General features: G+C 37.8%; 1 protein-coding gene across 1 annotated transcript in view; it reads left to right on the top strand.

The window, feature by feature from the left end:
- Positions 1–21635, top strand: part of Myo3a (myosin IIIA) — a 199550-nt gene that overhangs the window by 89026 nt on the left and 88889 nt on the right. Inside the window, exons 11-15 of the mRNA XM_027953097.2 lie at positions 376–480; positions 572–655; positions 4943–5145; positions 12821–12919; positions 13016–13130. Coding sequence (XP_027808898.2) covers positions 376–480; positions 572–655; positions 4943–5145; positions 12821–12919; positions 13016–13130 — 606 coding nt within the window. The remainder of the gene's footprint in view (positions 1–375; positions 481–571; positions 656–4942; positions 5146–12820; positions 12920–13015; positions 13131–21635) is intronic.

Here is a 21635-nt window from a genome sequence, read left to right as displayed (position 1 = left end):
AAATCAAACAAGACAATTTAGTTTAAATGAAAGGAAATAAAATAGAGGCCATATGCCAGGCATTATTATATCCAAGAAGTAGTCAGTAAAATGATACCAAATTATCTTATCAAGTATTTTTAATTTAAACAAGTAATAGTACTTTGAAGCCTTAAGTTTTGCTGCAGAAGTGATATGAATATTTTATTTTGCATAACTTACAGTTTGGGCATACATATATATATGTGTGTGTAATATTTTGTTGGCGTGTAATGGTATTTTATTCATATTCTGCTAAAAATTAGTGTTTTATCTGTGAAGAGTCCGGAGTTTAAACAAAAGCAGAAGCAAAACTAAAAAGTCCTATAAAACATATATGTATTTTTTAACCTTTAGCATTCCAAACTATATCTTGGATCAAAGAGAACTGCCAACCCTCCTCACGTGTTTGCAATAGCTGACTTAGGATATCAGTCCATGGTCACATATAATTCAGACCAGGTAAGGCGAGTAAAATTCCCCTCTTGGTTTCTTGTGTGCCAGTTGACTTTTCTGAGGATGAAGTCTCACCGTGTCCTTTTTCCTCATGCAGTGCATAGTTATTTCTGGAGAGAGTGGGGCTGGGAAGACGGAAAGTGCTCATCTTTTAGTTCAGCAACTGACGGTGCTTGGAAAGGTACAATTTATTTCTTCTCTGCCCTAGCAGAGATATTTGTTGTATTTCAGAATTTCATATAATTAATTAGATTAATATTCCCTAACTCCCACATTCAACAATGGAAATTATAAAGCACAATTGCTATCATTTGAGTTTAAAATAGAGCAAACAATATAAAAGGCAGATACATTTTTCTCAAGCAAGGCTTTATGAATGTGACCTTTCCCTGCTTAGCCCCAAAGCACTTGCTGAATGCCTTTCTCTCTTTGCTTTTGTTGCTAGCAGGTTAAAATATAGTATTGCACAAATGTCAATTGACTTTAGTATTATGTATATATTAGGAGTAATCAATGACAAATTGAAGCTTAAAATTACCATTGTCAGTAGCATCAAACAAAACAAAACATGCACTATGTAAATCTAAATTTTATAAAATATGTGCAGGATTCATATGTTGAAAAATTAGAAAAAAATGATACATCTAGAAAGAACTAGATAAATACAGAGATATACCATACTGATGTATCAAATGGTTCAATATTATTAAGATTGCAATTCTTCACAGATTGACCTGGACATTCAATGCAATAACAGTAAAACTCCCATAAGGTTTTTTGGGTGGAAATTAACACACTGAATCAAAAATATATATGGAAAGACAAAGGACCTAGACTAGCCAAGTAATTTTGAAAAAGAAAGCTGGAGTATTGATTCTACTTGTTTTACAGATTTATTAAAGTTAATAATGGTCAAGAAGTATGTTATTTTTATACCTATTTTATTATCATTATTGACTCATAATCATACAAATTAGTGGGTTTGACTGTAACATTCTTATACATGCACATATCATTCTTTGATTGTATCGACCTTCCCTACCACCCTCTCTCGTCCTCTCCTTTTCTCCTTCCCTAATAGACCCTCAAGAAGTATGTTATTAAAGGAAGGGTGAAAAATGATTAATGGGGGAGAACAGAGAACACATATTTTTATTTTTGACAAAGGTGCATAGTCCATTAATGAAGAATTAATTTTTCAACTAATGGTGCTGGGATAATTGCATATGCCAAAAAATACCAAAAAAACATGAACCCCAATCTAGACCTCACAGATTATTAAAAAATAACTCAAAATGGATAATAAACCTAAATGTAAAATCAAAAACTATAAAACTTCTAGAAGAAAACTTAGTAAAACTTCTTAGAACTCTTTAGTTAATCAAAGAGCTCTTAGATACAACATGCAATGTATAATTCGTAAAAAGAAGAATCAGATTTTACCAAAATTAAAAGCTTCTAATCTCTGGTGACACTGTTGAAAAATGAACACACAAACCACATTCTCAGAAAATATTTGCAAGTCACATATCTAATAAAGCTGTATTTAGCTCTATCTAGAATATATGGAAACAACTTTAAAACTCAATAAATCAAATGACAAGAAATAGACAAACTATTTGAACATTCACCTCAGCAAAGATGATATGTAGATTGCAAATAAATCAAAAGTTGTTCAACAGACATTTGAGAAGTGCAGATTAAACCACAATTAAACACCATTAAGCACCTATTGAACTGGTTACAATTTGCTTTTAAAATTGCATAAGAAGTGCTGACAAGGCTGTGGAGCAGATGAGACTCTCATGTGTTCCTAGTGAGAACACAATGTAGCACAGCCACTCTGAAAACAGTTTGGATGTTTCTTATAAAGCTAAATTACACTTACCACCCAGTTCAGCAATCCTCCTGCTTATCCAGAGGAAATGAAAACCCACATTCACACAAAAAATTCTATTGACAATTATTTAGAGAAACTCTATTAATAAACTCCAGAAAGTGGGAAAACCCTGAACTAGAAAATGGGTAAACCATAGTGCATCCATACAATGAAATATTACTCAGTAATAAAAAGGAATAAACACTGATGGAAGTGATAAATCTCAGGGGATAAATCTCCAGTGCATGGTGCTGAGTCAGAGAAATCAGAGTCAAAAGACTAATGTGCCATAGGATTCAACTTATGCCTCATTCTTGTGATTTTGAAATTTCAGGAACAGAAATAGATGGATGATTGACAGGAGCTCAAAGTAAAGGGAGGGATTAGCTCCCAAGGATGGAGACATAATTGTGAAGGGTGAAGGAACTGTTCTATATGCAGACTGCAGTGGAGATTAAGTGATTGAATGTTTGTAAAACCTCTCAGAGATGTACACTATGAAAGGTGATTCTTTATGTAAACTATACCTTGATTTAAAAAAAAAAAACAGAAATTGAAGATGGAAACTTTGATATTCTAGTAGAGCCCTTAAAATAAGACAAGAATCATGTTTTCTCATTAGGCTAATATCAAAAGAAGTCATTGATACAACTTACCCTTGTAAAAATTTTTATTGTGATCTATCTTGTTATAACTAGAGCTATGTTAAATATATTGCCAGCACCGTGATTATAGGAATTTTGTGTTGTGAAGTACCAGTGATGCAAAGCTAGACCTAATCTCTCTATAAAACTGTGTGGCCACATGGGTAAAATAGCTGCTTAATTGAGTCTAATTCATTTTCAGAATGATGAGTAGAAAGAATTCCATGTTCCTATTAAACACCAACTGACTGTAATATTTTCTCTCCGGCAGTTGGTGTGGAGTATACATGTGCTTTGCTGAGTGGTTAGTGTGACCTCTGCCCTCCAGGGCTGTGGCCCCTTGGGGCTGGAAGGGCTGCCAAAGACTAGGAAGACAGGGGCACCACCGCAGGTCTCTCTTCTCAGGCCCTTCCACTCCCCTTGCCCAGCATCTTCCCTCTCCTTAATTCTAGAATAAATATCATGCTAAAGGTTTTAAGGACAGTGAAAATAAGATGCGGTACAGGAAGCGGGTCAGTAAGACACAGCATAGTCCTCGGGCATAGAAGGGCTGAACACCTGAATTCATGTACTCCAGGGCCACCCTTGCTCTTCTGTCCTGATTTGTGGACCAACAGATTTTCCCATCAATAATGGGTTAACCATGTGTGGATGCTGTTTTGTCGATGTCAGCAAAGTTGTTCATCTAATATCTTCATCTTGTTCTAGATCTAAATGTGTGATTTAATGTTGTTGTTGGTATGTGTGTGTGTGTGTGTGTGTGTGCACATGCATACCCTGTTATCAGGTCTTATCTTGTTCTTTTTTTACTTACCTCTTTGATAAAGATTAACTAGATGCAAAACAACGGGTGTTTGCTGGATAGACTGTATCTTGGGAATAGTATTCCTCTGATCCTTCAGTAGCAGATCATTGCTATTTCATACAGGTGGGCTGGAGATATTATCTCACCCTTTTTGTGGGTTTAGGGCTAGCCAAAAACATTTTTAAAGAGCCAGCTTTGTCCCAATACTCCCTAGTCCCCTCTTTCACCCTGTAGTGCATCTTTTAAAAGACTCCCAGGGTCCTTATACAGCCTGAAAACCTCACTGTGATAGCCCCCTCTACAGTCCACTCAAATTCTAGTGTAGCCTCTGTTCCAGAGTTAGCCACTGCTCCTTTCCTGTGACTTAAAAAATACCTCTGCCTTTAACACAGCTGAGCTCAGCCAGGTATTAAGGACTAACCCTGATAATGATATCCTTGAGCAGATTTCTGCCAAGATGTGGAGGATTAGAGGATAGGAAGGTGGACATGCTTTTCTAAAAGTGGTTGGCTCTTAGCATAAATAAATTCTTACTTGGTGGAGTTTCAGGTAAAATGGTAAAGAAGAAAAACAAGCCTAACATTTGCTTGAAGGGAAAAGCATAAGAGATAGAGGTGGGGTAGGACAAATAGAAGGATACTATGTTGGCTCCCATTCATGATTCTGAGCTGCTCTTAATGCTCACGATTCCCTTTCTTCCACTTTTGAATTCTCAAGTTAACTCTACTCTCTTAGTTTCAGGCTTAGGACTTTCTTTGGAAGCAAGGGAAGTGGTTCTGGATCTGGGGAAGATTTGGATGGGGGCCCAGGACAGTGGGATAGGAATAACAAAATGAGACGTGTACCTCAGTGTGCATAGTCTGCTTGTAAGTTGTGTTTGTCAGTCAAGCACTGCACGGTACTGCACTGGAATAGAAAAGTGTAGATATGTCTTCATTCACTTTTAAGAAAGCAGGTGGGTGAACACATATCCTAGACGGGGAATACAGGCCAGGCTGTGACATCTGATGACAGACCAAGAATATGCTCCCAGATGTTTATGTCCACATAAAGTGTTTATCAAAGAAGAGACATCTTATTATTGACAAAGTTAATTTTTCACAATTTTTTTTTTTTTGTATCTTGACCTTTCCTCCCTAGGCTAACAACAGAACCCTGCAAGAGAAGATTTTACAAGTGAACAATTTGGTTGAAGCCTTTGGCAACGCCTGTACTATTATAAATGACAATTCCAGCCGATTTGGGAAATACTTGGAAATGAAATTTACCACTTCTGGAGCTATAGTGGGAGCACAGATTTCAGAATACCTTCTGGAGAAATCCCGAGTTATCCACCAAGCCATGTAGGTTCATGTGAGATAGCTCTTGTTTTCTGGGAAACATCAGCAAAGTCAGTGCTTCTATTTGAATAGTCAAAGGTCTTTCTCATTCAACAAACTGATGTTGATAACCTACTATGATTGAAAGCAAAGAGCCCCACAGCACCAAGTTACTCTCACATATGTTGCATCCAGTAGAGGAATTAACAAATAACCTAAAAAATCATGCTATCAGGCAGAAAGCCAAACCAATCAGAGAGGTACTAACAGAGTAAATGAAAACAAGTTTTCAAGTAGGAAAGAATACATTTCTGTATACAAAATCAACTTGAAATTTAATTAGAAATAATGAAAAATTATAATGATGCTACATATAAACAAATCTTTATATTAATTCTGTTCTTCCTGTGTTTTCACATAAAGGACCAAGTAAAAGATTTAGAAACAGGCTGTATTGTATTGCCATTTTTTTAAAAAAAAAATTAGTTATACATGGACACAGGATCTTTATTTTGTTTATTTACTTTTTTTATGTGGTACTGAGGATCGAACCCAGTGCCTCACACGTGGGAGGCAAGCACTCTACACTGAGCCACACCCCAGCCTTCTGTCTTTCCATTTTTGTTGCTAACTTATTGAAAGCATTACTATCTAGATTGTTTTGATATTAGATTGAGTGAGTTCCTTTTGGCAATGTATAGCTGAATGGCAAAATTTCCCCTGCCATCTAATTATTCCAAAAGATTTTTATTGTTATTATAGAAAACTATAGTCACACATTGGATTTGTAACCTGGTAGTCATATTATTTTTTTAAAGAAAGTGGGATAAGTTAGAATCCTCGTTTTTTTCTCATGTTGGTTTCATGCTAAACATACTCTACTGTAGCAATCTTTCCTGTTAAATTCATAAGAACATAGTATCATGTTATGCATTAGTACATTATTATTTAATTTGTAAGTGTTTGCAAATTTGCTATCATTCAGTTTATAAATAGATCATGAATATGGACTGGAGGTGTACCTCTGTGGTAAAGTGTGCCATTAGCATACACAGGGCCCTGGGTTCAATCCCCAGAACAGAGAGAGAGAGAGAGAGAGAGAGAGAGAGAGGGAAATACAAATAAAATTCATATTTTATTCATATTCACCCCTCAATTTGGATAGTCATCCTTGAGTCCTCCATTCAAAATATGTAAAGAACAAATATTAGACAAATTTGGTTTTGAATTATGACTCCAGAATATATTAGTCCACCTTGGGTAAGATATTTAAAACTTGAAGACCCTTACAGGATCTTAAAGACACTTATGGGACCCTTATAGGACCTTAAAGATTGCAACTTATTCTGTGTGTGTGGGGGGGGGTGTGATATATTTAAAATTTACTGAACCTCTCTGCACCTCAAATTTTTTATCTTTAAAATAGAAATAGCATTAGTACCTACCTATCAATTAAGATAATGCCTAATAGTTTAAGCCATTAGTAGTAGTGGTCATGATGTTGATTGCTGTGAAGATTAGAAATGACATCTACCATAGACCTGGATCGTTGAAGGTATTCAATAAATGACAACTGCTACTACTGATGTGTGTCCATTACCCAGATCCTAGTGGACATTCAGAGCCTTTCCCACTCAATACCTAGGGGGACATTGGGATCTATGTATGTAGGTGTGGAGGCTTAACTGGTTCTCAAGAGTTATTTGTTCTACTCTCATACTTGTATAAGCCTCTCAGGCCTTTGGGGACAGAACTACCCAGTAACCTGTTGATATTTAGACGGAGCCACCATGCTGTGCAGTGTCAAGCAGCTTTGTTCCCAGTTTGTTCTATGAAGTTATGTGCCAGAGCATCACTCACATAGACCACTGTGCCCAGTACCTTCTGGTTCTAAAAATAACAGTGTGCTGGGTGCAGTGGTGCATGCCTGTAATACCAACAACTCGGGAATCTGAGGCAGGAGGATGGCAAGTTCAAAGCTAGCCTCAGCAACTTAATAAGGCCATAAGTAACTTACTGAGACCCTGTCTCAAAAAATAAAAAAAGGATGGAAATGTGGCTCAGTGGTTAAGTGCCCCTGGATTCAACCCCTGGTACCAAAAATAAGTAAATAATTAAGTAATTTGGATTATATTTAAGTCATACTATAATTAAGCATGTTTCCTCTAGCTGCCTAAGAACTATTTTAGTTTTACTATATTGTTTACTAGGGAAAGCATTCAAAGTCCCAAATTGAAAATCAAATTAAAATACAACTCAGATATCATTTGAGCACAGCTACTTTATAATTGAAAATAAAACATTTTTCCATTTTTACTTTTTTTTCTTTAATGGAAATTGTATTTTGTACATCCTAGAGAAATTTATTGTGACCTTTGAAAATGAAAATATCAGACATATAGTAGAAGCATTATTTATAGATACATTTTTAAAATTATACATTTAAAGGGATTATTATATCAATCAGGGTTACAAAAAGGAAAGAATAAGTTCAAAGGGTTGAACTGCAAAACCTATTTGCCAAGGCAGAAAGGACATCAAAGAATCAAGAAGGAATGGCCAGGTGCCCAGGCCCTAACAAGGGTGAGAAACCATTTGTACAGGGCAGGGACTGTCCAGTAAAGTCTTTTGCCTTGAAGGAGGTAGCCGCTGTCAAGGGGAAGGCAAGGTGAGATGCTGCACCTCTCCTCTCCTGTGTCCTCCTTGTGCATCCCAGTAATGGAAGCCAAATGGAAGCCCCATAGCCCGAGGACCCCAGGACTCAGGTGTTGCTGTGGCAGAAGTGAATCTAGGGGTCACAAAGCAAGGCAGAGAAAGTTGGAGGATCTGAAGGGCAGGGAATAACCAGAGCAGACGCGTATATTTTAAACTGAACTCACCTTTTCTTTTAAGAAAATTGGTTTCTATTCTCTTTCACCTCTGTACACCTCATCCCACCCGGGTTCTCTGACCACACTTACGAGGTTATATTTCTCATGACTTGTCACTTAGATTTTTTTCTAAATGTTGATGATTATAAGGAATGTTTTTAAGGAGGCTACTTAATTTCAAGGAGAAAATGAACATATTGAAGGCAGTGCTGGATAATTCTCACACACATATATATTATAGCTGTTTCTACTGCCATTTCCTCCTGTTACGACAGTGTAGTTCCGCAAGCATTGATTGCATTTCTGTTCCTTGCCAGCCCTTTACTGGGTTCCCTAAGAGTCATAAATGAAGTGGCAGACTTAGTGCTCTCTGCTGTAGAGGGGAGGAAAATATATTTATGGAGCAATTATTCCTAGCAAGCACGGTACAGCCATTATGCCATTTAATTCTTACAGCTGGATGACAGGGTGTTATTGTCTACTTTATACACGAAGAAACCGGAACTAAGAGCATTTTAATAAGTTGCCTTAATATCAAAAAGCTGGTAAATAAATGAGTTGGAGTTTGAACCCTTGTCTCTGACTCAAGACTCACCATTTATCCATTCGTTCATCCATTTGACAAATATTTACTGACTACTTACTATATGCTAAGCACAGGAGATATAAGCCAAATAAGAGATGATTCCTGAAGTAAAGCAGCTTCAGTCTCCTAAGAACCCTATATGCCTTGGTGCAAAGCTCACTGATCATTCATTGGTCTCTACTCTCTCAGGAAAGTAGGAAATGGAGTTTGACTGCTAAGAATGAGCAGGTAGGTGGCAATTGAAGAGGGGGATTGAAGAGATAGGTGTCTAGGAGGAGGGAGCTTATAAATAAAGATAAAAATAGAAAGCACTGTTAGATGAACATCTATGGGGACTTAAGAATACAAAACTTCATCATTAGTTTTCCGAACCTTGTTACTGGCCATTCTTTCAAAAGTTCAAAAGTTTCTCAGATGAATTAAGCTACACCCTTGTGAAGACTTTGCCACAAGTTCAAGGTTAGTTGAGGCTGAGATGCAAAGATGATCCTCAGGGTCCAAGGCAGGTGAACTTTTCTGCAAGTGACTGAGTGGAACTCAAAAATAATATTAACAGATCCACAAAGCAAGTGGGGCCAGAGTCAGAGAGATGATACTTGGTAGTTCACTGAGACCCTACTTTTGCTCCAGGCAGTCCTGACCTGGGGCACACTGGTCACATCGGCATGTGTGAGATGCCATGGGGCCCTCTCAAGTGCAACTTTCATGGGGCTTGGGAGAGGATCTGAGAGGGGTAATCTTTGGAGATGGATTATTTTCTCATTGTTTTAACTCTCTGGTTGTTTATCCACTGAAGGTCAGTATATTTCCCACAGTATCTCCAGGTCTTGTCAAATTACAATTCTCAGTAAATGTAAACTGGCAATTAAAGAGAAATCCACTAATTTTGTGTCTACATTTATGAGTCACTTCACTAATTGTACATTGCATCACTTGAGTGTTAAAGATGTGACACACAGAGCCATCAATGTGATTTCATTAGAACAAAGCAAACTAAATTATATGCTGTGCTAGGCTTAGAGAATTTTCATTATCTTGTGGTGGGAAAAGATGAGAACTAAACAAAACTTTTAGTTTTGTTCTAACCTTGCTCATGTGCAATGTTCGAGATGGTTGAACTCATACTTGCAGTCGCAGCAAGCAACAGAGAGGGGCTTGGAACATGTAATTTGGACCAATTCTAAAGAAAGGCTCTTCCAGTCCTGCGAATCACACCTGCTTGAAACCCTCACTTCCTTGTTCTGCAACTGGTTTCTCCTGGTTTTCCTTCTTTCTCTCCGAATTTTTCTTCTCTGACTTCAATTCGTCCATCCAGTCTTAAAATGGGCTTTTGCCAAGATTTGTCCTTGAGTTCTTTGTTCTTTATTCTCTTTCCCTTATTTTTAAATTCTTCTGATATCATGGTCTCAACAGATAGCTCTGCATAATTAATGCCCAAATGTGTACATCCTTCTCTCTTCTAAGTTTACCTTTCCATTGCCTGTTATATATCCTGTTGCCATCTCAGATACAGCTTAATTTATATCCTAAACCTGTGTCTTTTCCCATAAGTCCCTCTCTTTTGGGGTCCTCACTAGCTGTGGAAATCTGATTCTCCCTTCATTTTGCCATCTAAGTACTTGTGGAGGTGTGTTGAATTCATCTCTCAGGTCACCCTAATGACTTTTCACCTCTCCTCTGTTTTTTCTTCCCGTGTTGCTGTTTTACAAGCTTTGTTCCCTCTGACCCAACATTTGAAAGATGTGGATTTCCTGGACACTTGAACTCTCTTCCAAGGCTTAGTGATATTATTCCCTACCAGACACAAGGCAGAATTTCAATCCAGAATGTGTATTAATCAATAGCATTGTTACTTGTATCTACTTGAAAACTCCTTCCTTCTTTTTCAAATGCTAACAAAAAAGAACAGTGACCTGTATTGTTCACTTTATCAAATTCTGTATGTTCATACTAAGTATTTTTATTTATTAATTTTCAGGAAAAACACAAGGGAATACTTAAAATAGTTATTGGTATATTGCAGATATCAAACCTTTAACTGTGTTATTATGTGTTAGAGCCCCAAACTGAGCTGATACAAAAATCATTTTTGTAATGGTTTTTGACAGAATCTTGATATTATGGTCTCAACAGATAGCTCTGAATAATTAATGCCCAAATGTGTACATCCTTCTCTCTTCTAAGTTTATCTTTTCATTGCCTTTAATAGAGATTATTAAATAAAGACACAAAGTTCCCCAAACTCCAAACATCTTTTATTGCATCCTTGAAAAAGGAAATCTATATGTATATATTTGAGTTGCAGCTGAAAATTTCTGGGTGTGGAAATAATAAATAATTTCTAATGAAAAAAGATTAAATTTCCATCTCCTCTGTAATTATATTGCATATCATATGCAGGAGGAGAAGACCTAGGAAAGTTTTAAAATTCATTCTGATCTTTTAAGTAAAACAGTTTGTGTAGAATTATGCATATTATCAAGTATACTATTTTCCTGTTCCCTGGACTTGAAGTGGAAAAGCTTTTAAAAGCTCCCTTGTTCAAGAAAAAAATAACAACTTTATAATAGTATTCCTTTTCTGAAAATATTTCATTGGCCCCTGAGTTCATTGACTCTGGCTATGAAGGAGGTAAGGGAAAGGAGGAGAGGAGTGTCTCAAAGGGGGAAAGACTTGCTGCCCTGGAGTAGGGAGTGTGTTAGTCAGCTTTTGTCTCTGTGACCGAAACACCTGGAAACGTTCATTATGGCTCCTGGTTTCAGAGATTTCAGTTCATAAATGGCCAACTCCACTGTTCTGGGCTCAAGAAGAGGCAGAACATCATGGTGAAAGGGTATGGTAGAAAAGCACTGCTCCACATATGGTGGCCAGAAAGCCAAGAGAGAGGAGGGGTAGAAGGAAGGGGCCCCAGGGAACATGAACCCTTCCAGGGGACACCCCACCCCCGTGACCCACCTCCTCTAGCTGTGCCCCACCTGCCCATAGTTAACACCAAGTTAGTCCATTCAAACCAGGGTGGACTGATTAGATCAGAGCTCTCAAAAACTAATCATTTCACCTCTGAATATTCCTGCATTAACACAGAGACTTTTGGAGAATACCTGATATCCAGACATTAATGGGGCATGATGAGACAGAGACATCCTAAGACAGCTCTGTCATGGCCTAGGGCAGGCAAGAGAAGAGCAATAATGTAGGATTTTAAAAATCTGCCCCAGGGGTCACATCCAGAGATTTGTAATGGTATCAATTTAAGACTAACAGAAAGAGGAGAAATAATATAAGGAAGCAAGGTTAACAAAGCCTTGACAGTTGAGGCATTATAATTAATTTAACCCTTTTAAGAAGAACCCTCCCCTGACCCAACCCCAGCTAGTGATAGTGGAATGTGTAGTCAAGGGAGGATTTAGGACCACCCATAACAAGAGCCCATCAGAGTGAATGGAGGACCTAAGGGAAAGAGGAGAAGGGGATGGGACCCTGGAGTCCCAGCAAACAAGTTGTGGGACATCCTGAGCCAGAGACTCACCCTGTTGTGATCCCTGTTCCCTTCATTGTGTTATTACAGCATATGGAAAATGGTCTTTATACCTAGAGCCTCAAGGTCATAGAATTTGAGAGTTATAAGAAAGAGACTCTTCACACAGGTGAGAAAACTGAGCCTCAAAAAGATAGTGTAAAAATATGTTTAAAGACCCGAACTTTGGAGTCAAATAGACCTGGTTTGCATCCAAAATAGTCATCAACTCTGTGACCTTGGGGGAATTTGGTAGCTCTTAGTCTGATTTTCCTGATATGTAAAATGGGGAAACCACGCCTACCTCAGGGTGGTTTTTGACCTTGACCTTGGGTATGTTAGAGAATGCAACATTTATCACCAGCTGCCATGCTATATATTTTATTTATTTCTTTTCCTGTCTGTTCCCCTGACACATAGACTCCAAGAAGTTAGGGATTCTTGACTGCTTTGCTCCTGCTGTGTTCCCAGTGTCTAGAACAATGATGGAAATCACCCACAAACAGACATTGAATGATTCATATCAACTGTTTTTCATGGTGGGTGGAATTTACTGATGGTGGTTATTGGAAATAATGCGACAGAAACAATCACAGAAAGCCAGAATGGAGTATTCAGGCACTCAAAGTACTTTCTGTTCTAATAATTGCATTGTCAAGTATTTTAACAATTAATTAATGTTCTTACTAACCACCTTACTGAAAATGTTTTATTTTTTTTTCCCAGTGGAGAAAAAAATTTTCATATCTTTTACTACATTTATGCTGGGTTAGCTGAAAAGAAGAAACTGGCCCTTTACAAATTGCCCGAAAATAAGCCTCCCAGGTAATCTACCAGGTTGTACTTTCATAAGAAATATTCTCATATCCATTTAATTTTAGGTTTTTTTTTTTTCACTTGTCCTTGTATACTTTATTTCAGGTACCTATACAATGATCAACTCAGAATAGTACAGGACATGATGAATAATAGTTTCTATAAAGCCCAGTATGAATTAATTGAGCAGTGTTTCAAAGTCATAGGCTTTACAATGGAGGTAAGTATGAAAGACTTCTGAACTTAAAGTATCTTTCTGTCATCGCTAAGGGCAGGAGTGAGCATTTATTAAGTACTTAATACATGCCAGGTACTGTGCTAAGTGTTTTACATAGCATCATTTCCTGGGGCCTTTTTGATATTGAGTCTTTGTATAATGTTTCTGATTCTTCTATGGTAATTATCCATTCAACTTTTCTTTGCTTTGGAGTTATTTGAAATTTTTCAAGTAATAATAATCAAATTTGATGGCATAAATTTGCTAGCTGAATTTTCTTATAATCTTTTAAATTTATCCTGTATCTCTGGCTTTGTTTCCTTTCTGATTCTAACCATATATAATTTTTGACCTTAATCTTTTATCTTTAATTGGGCTTACAAAGAGTCTTCAATCTTTATTTTTAAAAATGAAAAACCAAAACGGTTGGATACATTTGCATATCTTATAAATTTTTCATTATCAGTATTATTGATATCGATATTTTTCCTGTTCTTGGGGGGGATGTACCAGGAATTGAATTCAGGGGCACTCAACCACTGAGCCACATCCGCAGCCCTGAGACAAGGTCTCACTTAGTTATTTAGTGCCTTGCTGTTGTTGAGGCTGGCCTTGAACTCTCAATTCTTAGCCATTGGGATTACAGGTGTAATCTGCGCCCAGCTTTTTTACATTTTTATTCAGTCATTTGGCTTCTTCTTTTTTTTTTTTCCTTAAGGAGATTTATTTCCTTTATTTTTTCATTTTTCTAATTTAATTATGAAGTCTTGTAAGGCTATAAGTATATCTCTGAGTAATAAAAATTTCCTTCTGTCCTGTGGGTTGAATTTTTTGATTTTATACCAAAGTATCTCATTTAATAGGGACTCCTGAGGGCTTTTAGAGCAGCTTTCAAACTCTTCTTTTTGCAGTTTCCTGTTTGCTCTGTTGATTGGAATCCTATAATGAAAGAAAACTTCACTCTGATTGTGAAACAGTCTTTTAGATGAACATTTTCAGGAAAATACTGTGCTATTCATTGAATTTTCATAAATTATTCTCCACTCTCCTGCAGCTTTAAACAGGTAATGTGTCTGCTTGAGAAGTTTACTGAGATTCCTTGGGTTATCAGATCTCTAAGAGAGTAAGCTTAAAAAAAAAAGCCAATTCTCTTGAAAATTTTAGAAAATGTTACCAGCAGGATATAAAATGTGGAGATGATGATAGAAGTGAAACTTTACAAAATTAATTCCAAGTATGTACAGTGAAGTTATTGAATCTCATCATTTTGTAGTCTGCTTTTAGGGTACTGTTAACTCCTGTCTTAGTCAGCTTTCCATCCCTATAATGAAATGCCTGAAATACTTAACTTATAAAGAGGAAAGGTATGTTTTAGCTGAAGTTTTGATGATTCTAGTCTATGAATCATCAAACTGTGATGCTTCATTGCTTTGGGCCTGTGGTGAGATGGCACATCATGGCAGAAATGTGTGATGGAACAAAACCCACTTAGATCACAAAACAGGGATTGAAGAAAGAGAGGAAGAAGCTAGGGTCCCACAGTTCCCTTCAAGGACTCACCCCCAATGACCTAAAGACCTCTCACTAGATCCCACCTCCCTAAGGCTCTGTGACCTCCCAGTACTGCCACCCTATGGACCAAGTCTTTAACATGTGGGCCTTTTGGAGAGAGAGAAAATTCAGATTATAGCAGTTACCTTCTAAAATAGAAGACTGTCAACAATAATATTTAGTCCCGTGATCCATTTGCTTGTTAGACAGTAATATTTCTAAAGACATAATTGTTCTTGGCATACAATAAAGTTTGCTGCGAAGAGGATTTTGTCCAAATATAGAACTTTTGTCATTGCAGCTCGAGTGACAGATGGCTTCCCAGTCCTGCCTTGTCTTTGAAAGCTTTAGCTTCCATCTTGGGTATCTTTGATACCCACCTGAGAAACAATATTCTCAAAACTTTGCTTCCAGGGAATGAGTGTGATCTGTGATCTTTACCAATTGGTTGAGGCTAGAGAAGGACAGATAAATGTGCTTTTTTCTTTTTATTCAGAATTAGGGCCCCACCTAACAGGGGAGGGTTAGGTCAATCCAGGGTGATCTTTGTCCACAGTGTTTCTAGAGATCTCCAGCAATTCAACTCCCCAAGGCTAACATTACAACTCAGAGATATTCCAGGCAGATCTTTGATAAAATAAGAATACATAGGTTCAAAAGGAGTCTCATTTATTTTTTAATAGCGATTAATGGGGGATTTTTGAAAGATTTTGTTTTATAAAGTTGGAAAAAAAAATAATGATAGGACAGATTGACTTCTCTAACTGAAGAAATGAGAAATCAAAACAACTATGAAATGAACGTCATTGACTAAGGATTTAGACAGTATCTCCAACAGTGACTATTCAGAGTAATCTGATATGTCATAGGCAAATGAAACGGCTGTGAACCACTGGATTTTTAGGGTAAGTTTTTCTAATGTGACCCTTCTCTAGAGCCAAGAGGAATTCAGATTTGACGGGGGACTCTTTCCTGCCTGGCTATTTTATAGCCTCAGGACTTAAGAGTTCCTGGCCTGAGTTCTCAACAAACAGGGGTAACTGTTTCTAGATGAATTAATTGGTCATAGGGACAGGTAAGTGAGAGAGATTGAAGAGCCAGAAGGGACCTGGAAGGATGTTTCTAGAACCCATCAAAGAGAATTAACTCCTCTTGGGACCACAGGGAACATTTTTGTAATGACTTCCCCCAAAGAGTTCTCACTTTTTTGGCAGAACATTGTGAATCATAAGGACAAGAAGGAAACTGTTCTCTAGACCCAGTGACAAACCGAGGTTGAGCCCATTCCTAGGTCAATACTTTACTCATAGGAATTCTTGAGCTGAAGTTGAGTAACTTTTTCGTTCCAAAGTAGAAGCTCCAACTTAACCACCTTCATTTCTAAATGACACATTCTCTTCATTGATTGATGGACCTTACCTGGAGCTTTGGGCTGACAGCTGTCCACTCTGAAACGACTAAACTGAAGCTGTCGTCTGGGAAATCAATGGATCTGTGGTCTGTAGGCAGAATAGAGATGTCTGGAGCCCTTTCCTCTGCTGATGCATTAAATAGCTTTCAGGCTTTAAAACAGAACAAAAATCCATTGCTTATATAAGGCCTCCGAGGGGTTTTACAGAAGCTTTTAGATTCTGTTCTTAGCTGTAATATGTTACGGTGAAGAACTTTCTTCTAGATAGTGTGCCTGTTTCCTAAAGCGGCCAGTGTGTGAATTTCATTCTACTGTCCCTCCACCTCCTACCCAAATAAAAGAGACAGGTATGGTACAGGATGAAGAGGTGGATGTACAAAGAACAGCAGAATGTGCTTGACAAATAGCAGCCTTTGCTTGAGAGTTCAGATAAAAACGAGGAGGATTGAGTAAGAGTTGAAAAACTGAGAGATCACTAAGCATGTATGGATAGCTCATGTGCAGGGTAGAGTGGTATGCACACACTCTACCTGGCAGGAGGTCTGGTTATGGACATCATGTCATGCTGCAATCTGTTCTGTTGACCTTACCTGAGTGCCTTTTGGGAATGAGGTTTGAATTGTAGAATCTGGAGTCAGAGATGACTCTGATACATTTCAGGAAAATAGATATTTGCATTACCACTGAAATAAATGTGTTTGTAGGGACTTTAGCTCTAGAAGAAGGATGTGAACTTCAGTCGTGTGAAGCAATATGTGACCCCCCATTCAGAGAATGCAGACAAGCCCCAAGAGGCACCCAAGGGTTTTCCATGTGCTTCTCTCTTCCGAATATTTTTCCATTCTTGTGCTGTAATCCATGGCCCCAACTGTCATAGGGGACCCCTTGAATCTTCTGTTCTTTTTCTGGCTCAAGGGATCAAAGTATTATCTTCCCCTAAGTTTTTCAGCACAATATAATCCTTAGATTAACTGCAGCAGAAGTAAAAACCCTCCATTTGCTGCTGTAGCCGGCAGGATGTTGGTTAGCTTAACCCTAACTCTACCCTGACCTCAACCCTTTCCTGGCATGGCAACTTCCGGTTGCATACTGCTCACTTCCCCCAGCAAAAATTCAAATTCAGTCTTTTCCATTATCACTTCCCCCACCCTAGACTCTTCCAAGCTGGTCCTCACCCTTCCCTCAGCTTATACCTATAAAGACAAACCTGTTTAAGCACCCGGAGTACCCTGGCTTAAAGCAAAGTCAATTTATTTGGGGTGCATTTAATAAAGAAAAAAAGCAGTATATGTCCTTTTCCCTACTCCTTGCTCATAAGATCTGTATTACTAAGAATAGATGCTCTTTTTGGATGGTGGCTTGGCTCTGTTGGGTGCCTGGTTAGCGGAAAGCGGGAGAAGAAAATTGTGTCTCGGGGCATCTTCCAAATTGGAGAATGCTGCACATCACTTATGGCAGCCAGCCTATTTGGGACCTGTGGATGAGCCCGCTTGTAGTCCTTTTCCCAGATTTTTCTCACCAGAAGTGCTGATCTGCTTCTTACCAATCCACTCCCCCAGAGGTTGCTATCTTAGAAGCAAGGAATCATTTTTAATTGGTTTGTTTACTTCTAAGATCCACTCATTAGAGGAAATGTTTCACTTATATTTGGTTCAACTACTTTCTCTTGCTTAGTAGAGCAATGTTTAGTAACATTAAAATTAAACCAGTTTTGCAGTTAGCATCTACTGACAAATAGAATTCATTTCAAAACTGCATGTTCCAAATTTATACATACTCAGGGTTTATTGAACATCCAAACCTGTCTTTTAGGATAAAGGATACTGTACTAACATCTGTTTCTGTTTCAAAAGCAGCTAGATAATACATCAAGACTTTTAATCCAGTACAAGGTGACTTCTGTGGGTGCAGTGGTCTCTGAGAGTTAGCAGGGCAGACTGGCCTGGTTCTGAAACCCTAGAATTAAACTGAGTGGGTGTTTGTTTCTCTTTTATTCTAGTCCTGATTTTTTAAATGCTGTCTTTCTGGTTTCTTGGATCTGTTCTTTGTCAGTTGCTGCTTCAAATCCATTTTGGAAAGAGGCAGCTTTGAACATCAAGTGAGAGATCAGGGTTTTCACGTGATCCAAGCACAGCACTCTGCCATCTCTGCTCACATCTGCACAATTTTGGTGACTCCCAGGACAGAGTCTGTCTCTCTTTCTTTTCCTTCCTGCTTTCTCTTAGGAGCATCGACAGCACCCACAGTGTATATGTCTCTTTAAACAATCCCAGGGTTTACAATCCACGTGTCATTTGTGATTCAGCATGATCCAAAGGAGCGACAGGCAAATCAAAATTAGAAGTTCTCTAAAAATAACACAAATGGGAAAACTTGAAAATCTCTAAACCACATGATTTCCTAGGCATTATCCTGCCAGAGTTTTAAAATAAGTGATTAGTCGTTCAATGACTCAACTCACTTGGAGACCATTTTTACCAGCTCATTTAGACCCTATCATAACAGGAATTTTTGTTTTTCTTTGCACAGACTTATGTCTATGAGAATGCCCGTCATTTCTGCTGTAATTTTACTTATATTTCTTATGGTAGTCTAAAATCCCAAACTGGCATTTTTTTGCTTCAGGTAAGTCAGTTGGGATTTTAGTTAGGATCAAATAATATTTATGAAAGAGCCTGGAATCAAAATTAAATATTTTCAAGCATCATACAAAGCTCTGAATTTCCATGAAATACAATCAATTCATTTTTTAGAAATTGGTTTTGGCTGGGGTGGGAGGATTGTGTATTTTCCTTTAAGTTGGTTATTATTAATATAATAATTTAATAATATTAGTACTTTAAAAACAATAATTTGATACATAGTTGTTTTCACTCAAAAAGAACGTAACAAGTTACAATTCTAGAATATCAAGATTCAGACAATATTGATGACTTGAAGTGAATATCAGGACCAGGGAGACAGATGGTATAATAAAAATATCTGTGTGCTAGAGGTTCAAGATCCCTGGGTTAATGTCATTGGCACTGTTTGCCTCTGGCTGTGTATCCGTAGACTAATAACTAAACCTGTCTGATCTAAGAGGAGAGGAGAGGGATGGTTAATTTCTGAGTCATTTCTAACTCTCATTAACTATGATCTTATGACTAAAATTGAAGGCCATTTAATTTCATTCTAGTCCTTGCAGATTGCTCATGCCATTTTATTGCTTTAAGTATCAGCAGAATTCAACCTAAGAATAGAGAGCATAATATCCCGTATGTACTAACAGCTGCAAATGCTATTTACAGAGTTTCCCTTCTCTCCCATCAGTTCCTATTTGCCTGATGTGTGTGAGCTCTGATAACATCCGGACCCCAGGATCCTCCTACCAAGACTGCCACCTCTGTCTTTTCTCACTGGGATCATCAGTACTCCACTGTCCCAGGACTAGACTGAGTGGAACCATGTTCTCCAGGGAGGGAACCACCTTGTCCTGATCCATGGTGAACTCTCCCTGCTGGCAGGTCCAGGAATGGTCCCTTTCCTACCACTCCCTCATGTGCCTTTCAATTAGGCATCAATTGTGGATTTCACCAAAGGACCACGTGCACCAGCCTCCATCTCCCCAGCGCAGGCTGTAACATCCATGAGGCAAGGGCATCGGGCCTTCTCCAACCCTGGGGTTGTGCCATTTAGAGAGTGAACTGACTTTTAGAAGAAAACAGCTTGTCTGTATATAAGATTCTCAACAAATCCAACTGTGAACTCAGGGTGCAAAGCCTGAGTCCAAAAGAAGGGGACGTTTAGATGAAAAGAAAATTCTGAGGAAGATAATATAAGATTAAGATCATTATAAACTAGTCTTATGTTAAATGAGACAAATAAAAGAGAGATTCTGTTTGAAAAGTGGAGAATATTGTACTGTCACTTGACTGACACAAAACAAAATAGTTTGACAAGCATTTATTGAGTTCCAGATGTCTACCAAGCCCTGGGGCAGAGATGAGAGATGAATTAGTCGGTCTCTATTCTTAATAAGTTCATAGTCTGATAGACGATAAATACATGAGGCATCATTGCATAATTTCAGTAAAGTGTAGGCAATTCTATGGTCTCAAACAGAGAATTTTATACAGACATGAATTTTAGGGTTAGTCAGTAAAAGATTTAAAGGCATCATGTGAAAGACATGGAAGAAAGGACAGTGTAGCCAGAAACAGGTATGGAAAGAACATGGAAGTCATCGAAGGATTTTAATGACTTCAGTATGTTAATGACTTTTAAATCAAGTATCTGTGGCATTTGGCTGGCTGAAAATGTGAGATAACAGTAGTTGGAAATGAGAACAGAGAGATAGGCACAAGAAGATGCAGAATTCTCCCCTGCATGCCTGTGTGAGGAGCTGGAACTTGATCCCTAAGGGAAGAGGGCCCATGGAAAGATTTTAATTGGAGACTTAAGATGCCTTGATTTGCCTGCTAGAAAAGAAATCTCTCTGAGAGCCATGTAGAGGATGGATTGGAGAAGGGCAAGACCGGAGGCAAGGAAACTGGTTAGGAACATAATTTCAGAGGCGAGTGTGTGCACCGATCATGTTTGTGAATCTGAACCTGACCTTGAACGTCATGGATAATCATGAAGCGAAGTGTAGGCTGTTCTGGTAGTTTTTAAAAACGTTTTTATTGATTCATTATATTTGTACAGTGATAGTTGTTTTTTGCTGCTCAAAGAAGTCACATTTGTACTCAAAAAGGACTATTTACAGTCACTTGTATTTACTTAATTCAGTATATTAATGACTTTTAAACCAAGTGTCTAGTTTTTTCCTTGAGCTTGAAAGTTCTGCTTAGATTACTTTTTATTCACTCTGACCGTGCTGGCTTACAAGATGGATAAACATGCCCTAAACGTCCTAATTATTTAACTAACTCTCTGTAAGCACTTAAACTTATTAACCCTAAAAATCTAATAATTCAAAATTATTAATGTAGTAAATCAAGTCACCTTACACACTTGAAGGCAATTTCCAATCAAGTTATGTTATATTTTTCAAATTAAAACCATGTCACGTCAAATAAGCATTTAATTTTAAGTCACAAAAATTATCAGATTACTATGTCTCTGATATTTTTAAAGGTTTCAAGCCTTTCAAAGTAAAAGAAAATATTCGCAATTAGATATCTTCTTCATATATTTGATTAAAAAAAAAGCATCGATCCTGTATTTGTTTTCTAGGGATGCCATAACAAAGTATCACAAACTAAGTGGCTTTAACAACAGGAATTTATTGTTGACAGTACAGGAGATTAGAAGTCTGAGATCAATATCTCAGCAGGGTTGGCTTCTGAGGACTGTAATGGACAATCTGTTCTTTGCTTCTCCTGGTGGTTCTCTGATGACCTTGGCATTCTTCATACTGTATATGTATCACCCAGCCCTCTGCCTTCACCCATCTTCGCATAGTATTCACCTTGTGTGTCTCTCCTTCATGGGGTATTTTTTTAAAAGGACATCAGTCCTGTTGGAATAGGGACCCAGCCTACTCCAACATGACCTCATCTTAA

This window comes from Marmota flaviventris, chromosome 12, assembly GCF_047511675.1.
Source record: "Marmota flaviventris isolate mMarFla1 chromosome 12, mMarFla1.hap1, whole genome shotgun sequence".
In the NCBI taxonomy this organism is placed as follows: domain Eukaryota; kingdom Metazoa; phylum Chordata; class Mammalia; order Rodentia; family Sciuridae; genus Marmota; species Marmota flaviventris.
This window is presented reverse-complemented; position numbering and strand designations above follow the sequence as displayed.